The sequence below is a fragment of the Cryptotermes secundus genome, unplaced genomic scaffold (assembly GCF_002891405.2).
Source record: "Cryptotermes secundus unplaced genomic scaffold, Csec_1.0 scaffold181, whole genome shotgun sequence".
NCBI lineage: Eukaryota > Metazoa > Arthropoda > Insecta > Blattodea > Kalotermitidae > Cryptotermes > Cryptotermes secundus.
In genome coordinates this window covers 868,533-877,499 of record NW_019723906.1, presented here as the reverse complement: position 1 = coordinate 877,499, position 8,967 = coordinate 868,533, and the positions used below count along the sequence as shown (strand labels likewise).

The following is an 8,967-nucleotide window of genomic DNA, read 5'->3' as shown; positions in this document are numbered from 1 at the left end:
ACATTCACTTCGGCAATAACCATATTATGCTCGTCATTTAACAGCCCACGAGAGTGATGTGTAATTATCAGTAATACTTCTTCTTATAAAATGAATTTATTTACCAATAAATATTCTTATACGGATATTTAGCTACCACATTGCCCACTTCCAGTAACCTCGTTCAGAAAATCAATTCGAAGCTAGATAAAGGGATTGAGTGCTTGAATTAGCAGGAAAAAGTTGAAATACTGATGGGAGATTTAAAGTTCTCACGGCCATGACTGTTAAAAGTAATATCATCTGAAATGTGACTTCGTGCAATGGGCTGACAGTTTACCGACGTTTCGGAGGAACGTACAGCCTCCATATTCAGGCAAGCAACAAAAACGAAAACTGCTATGCTTCCTATTTGAGTGGCTTACTCGTCGTCAATGAGGTCAATGAAGATGATGAAGATAGAGGCAGAACGTTACTCTAACAGCTCTAACATATGTGTACTGTTACCAGTATTCACGGTGTCATACATCTAATGATCCACTGGAAATTATACATGTTGGCAAGTCGTACATGTTGGTAATGCCGTTCACAACTGGCGCCACGGTGTGATAGCAGGCCTGTCCACCTTGGACGTATAATTTTGTTGTTTAGTATCTCCCTGTATCATTTCAATAGTTCTCCTCAAAATTTTATTGTTACGAATCATCTTAAAGGAAGAGTGTGCATAGTCACTAATAAAAGAGGCTGGTATAATGACAAGGTACGTTTATTTCGCATGTTTCGATTACCACAATTAAAGTCAATAGGAAGCAAATTTGAACTTCACAGATTTATTGCTAACCTTATAGGCTGATCTCCCGTAAATTGAGTGTTTATCCGCAAGTAGAAAATAAGTTGTTAAAGTAGCATTAAAGTAACTGATTTTTTATGCAATTTCAGCTCTGTTGACAGAATACCGCCAAGAAAATATTAACAAAGTAGTTGTTTACTAAATGTGCCTTGCCTGGATTTGCTGTAGTGTATGTGGAGCTCTTTGTGTATTATGTTAATATGCGTTGACCTATGTCCACATGGGCAGTTAGTTACCTATTTCGTTACGGAATGTATGTATAGAATGTTAAATTCTGCTGTAATGTGCCTTATTTTTATGACATGTTGTATTTTAGGTACTTGTGATTGCTGTATACTGAACAAGTATTATCAGTAGTGCAATATGAATTTTATTCGGTTAAAGTGCTTGTTTAGAATGTTGTCACTTATGGACGTTTCATTTTTAGGTCAAAAATCGAGTTGGGAGATGTAACTCCACATAATATAAAGCAGCTCAAACGTCTTAATCGGGTTGTATTCCCAGTCTCCTACAATGATAAATTCTACAAAGATGTTTTGGAAGCTGGGGAGTTAGCTAAATTGGGTATGGTATTGACTGAAGTTTTAATAATTTATTATGGAATTAAAAGATTGTTGTTAATGATGATTAGATTGCTATAATGCATTCTCAATTTTGGCAGCGTACTATAATGACATTGTAGTGGGAGCTGTGTGCTGTAGGATTGACACTTCAGAAAACTCGAGACGCCTGTATATAATGACTTTAGGATGCCTGTACCCATATCGAAGGCTTGGCATTGGCTCAAAGATGGTGGAACATGTCCTAAAGTATGTTCATACTGATGGTAACTTCGATAGCATTTTCCTGTAAGTACCAGGACATTTATATTTATGTACGTTTAAGTATATATTAAACACATCTGGGTTATAAATTTTAAATTGTTGTGTTAGTGTAATGCAGATGATGTAGAATAAGATGGGGAGTTAATCAGTGTATTTTAAGGTAATTTGTCGTATTCATAAATGGACCTGTTTAAAAACATAATTTTAGTATTCCATGTTAGAAATTCCAGTTAGTAATGATATGGTTCTCAGTACAAGATGAATTGACATCAAAATGGTTTTATTTATAGGCATGTCCAGGTGAACAATGAGGGAGCAATAGACTTCTACAAAAAATTCGGCTTTGAAATTGTAGACACTAAGGTACACTATTATAAGAGGATTGAACCAGCTGATGCACATGTGTTGCAGAAGACTCTTCGGCCTAAAATATCAAACGGTGAAATAAAGATTGGTGAAGAAAAAAAAAACAATGAGAAATAATGAAAAATTAAAGATGAAGCTTTAAATTATTGTACAGACTCTTATAAAGTTCATTGCTATTGATAAGTGAGTGTAATCCTATTGCTTTCATTCACTCTGGTTCCATTAATGACAAAATATGACACACCAAATTATAACAGTACAGGAATATAAATTTTTCTTCTGTTATATCATTTCACTTATTTATGTGCACAAATGGTTTTAATATGGACTTCATTTCCGTTTTATGATATTTATAATACTTAGAATAATGTAAGATGCTCCTGGCTAAGTAGATTTTGTAATTAATGGAAATAGATATATTGCAATTTTCAATATTGTTTTCATGAATCCTTATGAATACATCTATCCTGAACATTTGGGGTTATTTATTTCTTTGTTATCAGAGTAAGAATTATTGAGAAACTATGAGCACCAAAATAAATGTAAGACTGTCATAAATTTGGTTTAAGTGAATTTGTTTCAGGTTTACTGAGAAGGCACAAGTTTCATCTTTATTAATGTGCCCTATGAAACTTATTTTCTAACCCTCCAGTTCACAATTAACCTTTGTACTTGTGGTGAACAGACTGATAGGCTGTAGAACACTGTGGGTCACAGGTATTCAGAAGTGTAATTGAAGAAGCAACAAAGGTGGCCTAGTCATACTCAAGACCATTTCTGAAACTTATGGGGGCAGTCATAAAGGTGCACTTTGTTGTTGTGCTCATAGACTGTTGGTGAATTACAGTGTCACATTTTCATAAATGTTTACATGTTTCGACCTTACGAGGTCATCAAATATACTGTTACATAATTCCTGCATCATATTGCTTTTCCTAGTTAATTGTTCAAAATCTTGGTTAAAATTAGTTCCAGTTATTGTTGAATATTGTTAAAATTAGTTAAAAATATTCCTTTTTAAATTGATATTGTGTGCAGTCTTGTTATGGTATAAAGTGGTTGTGTTGTGTGTGTGTGAGAGAGAGAGAGATATTAAGTATGACATGGACTGTATGAATTCTTTGGAAGGTGGTTAAATCATTCACCAGTGCAACAGGATGCTAAAATATAAACAGAAAAGTTCATTTGAAATTGAAATGTATGAGGAACCAACGTTCCTGTTACAAATGTATCTTTATGTATATACAGAACTTCAGTTTTCGTTAAAGTCTTGAAAGAACCTCTCCCAAATAAGATCATTGGTGTCCATATATCCATCTTATTTCTTTTTGCATTTGTCATCAAAGTAATGCCATGTGTAAACAAGAGGCGTTAATGTTGAATCACAGTCTGCCGTTTATCCCCATATCCCATTCATTACACCCACTCACATTCCTGATAATGTTTAATGCGCAGATTTGTAAGGAGAGATTTAACTGTAAAGCTCAGGGTATTAATTAAGAGTGATAAAAGAAGAATTATTTACAAACTACAGCAGCCTGGTATAAATGACATGACAGCACACAACCACACAGTTTGTAATAGGCAGCCACAACACAGGGTACTGGATCCTGGTCCCTGCAGAGCTGCAAGATTTGTACCGTTCATACTCTTACAATGCAATGTTATGCTCTGAAAGCAGGTATCTGCCTTGATTTCAGTTTTCCACTCTTCATCTTACCTGTATCTGTCACACATCTTTTCACATATAAAAGGTAAAGGTAAGGCTATCCCTGTAACAGGCCGTGGAGGCCCATAGGGTTGTGAGACGTTGAGGGTCCTACATTATCTAGACAGTCAGCCTTACGCACCAGCCGCACTTTACCCCCCAGGAAAATTCATGGTACTCAATTCTGTTAGAGGCTGAGTCGACCCCAGGGCCATAGTGCGGCTGGAAGGATTAGGTCAATTGAAAAAAAATCCAGTGACTTCATCGAGACTTGAACCCATGACCTTCTGGCTCGTAGCTTAGTGCCTCAACCAACTCTGCTACTGTCTGCCCCCTCTCTTCACATATATTGCAAGAAATTACTTCAGTTCTCGGTTTTCACTAAGGCACCTCAGAAAACTGGAATATGAATTCCAGGATTTATTTTTTCACAAGCTTCCATCTCATGATATAAAGGTGACAGCTACATTGTGAAAACAGACCACTTATATTTAAAATCTGCTCCAATTGTGTATATGGACAGTTATTAAAATTAGAATTTCTTCACTGCATACAGTGTGCTGTAACCATCAACATACTGCCAAATGCATGGTGCAGACTTTCAAATGTCCCTCTCTTTATAAGAAATTAGTTTCACTTTATGTGTTTCCAATTTACTTTTCCTCAGAGTGCCATTCCTGCAGTTATTACAAATGAAGTTCCCTGTCATTACATTAACCATAAAATTCACACGTGGATCACTCTAAAGAAACCGCTCAGATAATGAAAGGCAATTAGATATAAAAGTTATAGCTTGTGGGCATATGATCTAGCTCATTTAGGTCCAGTGTTGTTAAGGGTGCTGAACCTTCAGGTTCTGCTACCAAAGAGTCTGATAGCTGATTTCTTTTTCCCTTCCCTAATCATTACATCTGAGGGTGCCAACATTTTCTCTCTTATTTTCTGTTTCTGTTCTTTCCTTAAGACTGAAAGATGAAGTTTCTCTGCACTGTAGTTAGTAACATGATGTTACGAACACTTATACATACGAGGATTGGAACTTTAATAGTGGCAACACTGCTTTAGAGACGCCATGCAATGGAACCAAATAATGTTGCTTATACCACATGTTAGTTACATACCTACCTTAACTCAGAGCAACTGGACTCTCCCCTCCCACATCATGCGCATGCACAGGGATGAGACGAACAGAGCCTCGTGTTAGCTGGCGGTCTAATGTAGTGTCACAATGTTTTTGAAACAGGAACAACGGAGTTGGATAAAGATTGAATGTGCCAGAGGCCATACAGCATGACAGTGTCATCAAGGTCTTCAAGAGGCTTGCAGGGAATCTGCAATGCCTGACAGAACAGCGGCAAGGTGGGTAAAAGCCTTCAATGAGGGACGCCAAAATGTGGCAGACATGCTTCAGCCAGGTCATCCTAGTGTTAGTGAAGAAGAAGTGTATGCTCTTTCCGCGTTACTGGAGAGTAATCGATGCCATGTGATTCATGATCGGGCCCAAGAGACAGGATTAGCACATACAACTGTGCTTCGCATTCTGAAGGAACGCCTGGGCATGAGAAAAATTGCATCATGATGGGTTCCGCATGATTTGACAGAAATGCAGAAATGGCTATGATACGACACTGCTTGTAACCACTTGGAGTGCTATGAGTGTGAAGGAGAGGCTTTCTTACGCTGTATCATTATGCTGGATGAGACATGGGCCAAATCGTACAAGCCACAAATGAAACGCCAATGGAACAAATGGCATCATTACGGGTCACCACGAAAATCAAAAGTTTGTCAGAACCCCAGCAATGTGAAAGTTATGGTGATTCTCGTGTATGACTGTGATGGTGTTGTCCTAACGCATACCATTCCCTGACAGCAGACCATCAATGTGCAGTATTACTGTTCACTTTTGGAACACAATCTGTGACCAACTTTGAGAAAGAAGCGGCGACACTTTCTGCAGAACCCACCCATCATTTTGCAGGACAATGCTTGGCCACATGCAGCGCAAGCTGTGGCTTATTTGTTCGATCGATGGGCCTGGGAAGTGCTGTACCATCCACCATACTCCCTGGACTTAAGCCCTTTTGACTTTGACTTGATTCCTAAGATGAAGGAACCACTTTGTGGCATTCGCTTCAGGCAGTAGACCACTCTATTTGAACTATCAACACAACAGGTGCTGCTAAAGGTATCCTACGACTTCCACATCGCTGGCAACGGGTTGTACACAATGCTGGTGACTACATTGAAGGGCAGTAAAACTTCAAAACATGCATCTGTTTTGTATAAGTTGTAAATAAATAGTTGCCACTATTAAAGTTCCAACCCTCATATTTTTAAGATATTTGAATATGCAGACTGCAAAACTTTTTTTTTCATGGCATGAAGTTGGAACTGTAACAACGCATTTGAAATGCAGCTTTATGGTATACCTGTAAACATGTCTTACTTTACAAAATTGCTCAAATTAAGGATAAAATGCCTCCATTATGTTGGATATCTGTGCAAGTTGTTTGCCCATTCATTAGGTTATTTAATCATGCTTCATCAAGCAAAAATATATCATGAAATGAGAAATCTTATGAACACAATTTGGTAGTTAGGAGGAAGAAGTTGTAGCCTATTTTAAGATATGAGTCCTTGCATTTGAACAGGAAAACATGACAACTGGGAGGATAATATTAAGATACTGTGGATCTCAAAAGAAATAGGATGTGAGGGTATGGAGTAAATTAAATTGAAACAATGTGGCTGTGGTACTGGATATATCTGACTACAACCGAAAGATCACCGCTCTCTTGGAGGATAAGGCCTACAAGAAGTTGAAGAAGGATCCTACCAATACCATAGAGCACAAGACTGTTCTTCTCCTGAAAAAGTTCCCGATTGCTGAGGTCTGCCAACAGCTATGACCCCAAGGTTCTAGGCCACCTAGACTCTACGGGTTGCCGAAAATCCACAAGCCTGGCTGGCCTACTGAGCACATACACTGGCAATGGTCCACACCATGTAAGTAACTCCATGGAATTTGTCCACACATTGGGCTCTCTCCATGTCAATCCCCAAGACATAATGGTCAGCTTCGATGTAGTGTCACTCTTCACCAGGGTACCTATAAAGGATATGATGGATCTGCTAGGATGACATTTCGAAGAAGACATCTTGAGACTCTTCCGCCATGTCCTGACCACCTCATACTTCACCTTCAATGGCCAGTTCTATGAATAAACTGATGGTGTGGCGATGGGCTCGCCACTTTCTCGGGTCATCTCTAACCTATATATGGAGGACTTCGAGGAGAGGGCACTTGACTTTGCCCCACACAAGCCCCACTGCTGGTTTCGCTATGTGGACGACACCTTCGTCATCAGGCCACACGGGCCTGACAAGCTTAAGGACTTCCTCAACCACCTAAACAGTAGCCACCATTGCATTCAGTTCACAATGGAGACTGAAATGAGGGCCACCTCCCCTTCCTGGATGTAGATATTTACAGGAGACCCAACAGTTCTCTGGGCCAGAGTGTACCGCACATCCACCCATACAAACCTCTACCTTAACGCTGTGTCCCACCACCACCCTTCCAACAAGCAAGCTGCACTTTCCACATTGGTGCACAGGGCTAGAGCTCTTTGTGATCAAAACAGCCTACATGCGGAGTTGGTACTCCTGGGGGATGTATTCAGGAAGAACAGATACAACAACTGGCAGATCCACAGAGTTCTCAACCGTCAGCCCAACATCAGCTGGCTTGAAGATAAACCGGGCTCAGTCGTCTTCCTTCCCTATGTCGGGAATATATTCAACCGTATCAGCAGAGTGCTGTCCCGGCACAACATCAAATCAGTGGGTCTGCCTCCAAACAAATTATCCAGTTTCCTCCGGCCGGTCAAAGATAGCCTGGGACTAAGGACACCAGGTGTATACAGTATCGCATGCGAGTGTGGCAAGGTCTATATTAGGCAGATGGGCCACTACGTGGACATGAGGTTGAAGGAGCATCATCGGCACATCTCTCTCGAACATCCGGACAAGTCAGCTGTAGCTGAACACAGCATCGATTTGGGACACTGCATTCAGCTTCAGAATACCACCATTCTCGTCACCAAGACCCGATATACGGATCGCATCATTAGGGAAGCCATTGAGATTGAACTCCATCCCGAACATATGAACAGCCTTGTCTCAGCAAGTCGTGGAAGCCTCTGATCTGTTCCCTAAAAACCCCCCAGGACATGACGCCAAATCCACTATTCTACACAGGCCATGACCCACTTACATAGCAACCCCCCTCCCCAGCTTAATGGTTAGTGGTCTCCCTCTGACACAATATCATATACAAAACCCTGCTTCTGTCCCAGCCCCTTCCCCCCTCCCACTCCACTGATTTCCCATGTAGACTTGCCCCCCCCCCTTCCTTCACTGCTCTCACATAGCTGTGTTTATTTCCAACACCAGTCTGCTTGTACCGGTTCTCACGGTCTCTTCACTTGCAGATTTTCTTATTTTCCCTTCCACTCTGAAGATGGAGGAGATATGTTCCTCCGAAACGTCGGTCAACACCACATCTACACGGTGCCACATCCCAGAAGACTGCTTTCTTCAATATTAGATCCAGTGGCAGGCTTTTCATTGTTCATATAAGTTTATGTCCTATAGGTGAATTAACATATTTTAATTAAATTTAATCAGGTCATGAAAAGTTAAACGGTTCCATCTAATGTAGCTGGTGAAGATTTTTCTTATTTCAATTATTTATGCTTTTACATGTTTTGGTCTTCAGAGACCATCATCAACGGGACATCTTTACATCAATACAGTTGGAAGTTACTGTTACAATATATGTTCTGAATGTTAATATATATATATATATAAATATTAAATGAGTAAAAACAACACAGCACACCACAAACACATACAGGATACCATCAAAGAACCTTCTTCTTGAGAACAACAAGGCGGCACAAGTTCGGCCCCCATCACGAGAAATAATAAAGACGACACGAACCTACTTGGTCTATAAATTCCAATAAAATCTTAACCAATTACAAATATTTTAATGTACTGGAACAGCCACTGTAGTTGTAAAAACTTTAGATTTTGTACCCAATTGTATATTATTAATATTATATGTATATATTTTAACATTCAGAACATATATTGGAATAGTAACTTCCAACTGTATTGATGTAAAGTTGTCCCTCTGATGATGGTCTCTGAAGACCCAAAACATGTAAGGG

The 8,967-nt window shown here is 39.6% G+C and overlaps 1 protein-coding gene across 1 annotated transcript; it reads left to right on the top strand.

The window, feature by feature from the left end:
* Positions 1-221: 221 nt before the first annotated feature.
* LOC111861957 (probable N-acetyltransferase san) lies at positions 222-3,298 on the top strand. The gene is made up of 4 exons (XM_023846949.2): positions 222-739; positions 1,257-1,393; positions 1,491-1,677; positions 1,944-3,298. Exons 1-4 carry the CDS (start codon positions 732-734, stop codon positions 2,134-2,136), a joined length of 525 nt encoding a protein of 174 aa, XP_023702717.1. The 5' UTR covers positions 222-731; the 3' UTR covers positions 2,137-3,298.
* The last annotated feature ends 5,669 nt before the right edge of the window (positions 3,299-8,967 follow it).

Bases quoted from the DNA above. Each gene is read 5' to 3' on its own strand.
- LOC111861957 (XM_023846949.2), top strand. The intron at 1,394-1,490 runs GTATGGTATTGA...CAATTTTGGCAG, and splicing joins TGGGGAGTTAGCTAAATTGG to CGTACTATAATGACATTGTA. The intron at 1,678-1,943 runs GTAAGTACCAGG...TTTTATTTATAG, and splicing joins AACTTCGATAGCATTTTCCT to GCATGTCCAGGTGAACAATG.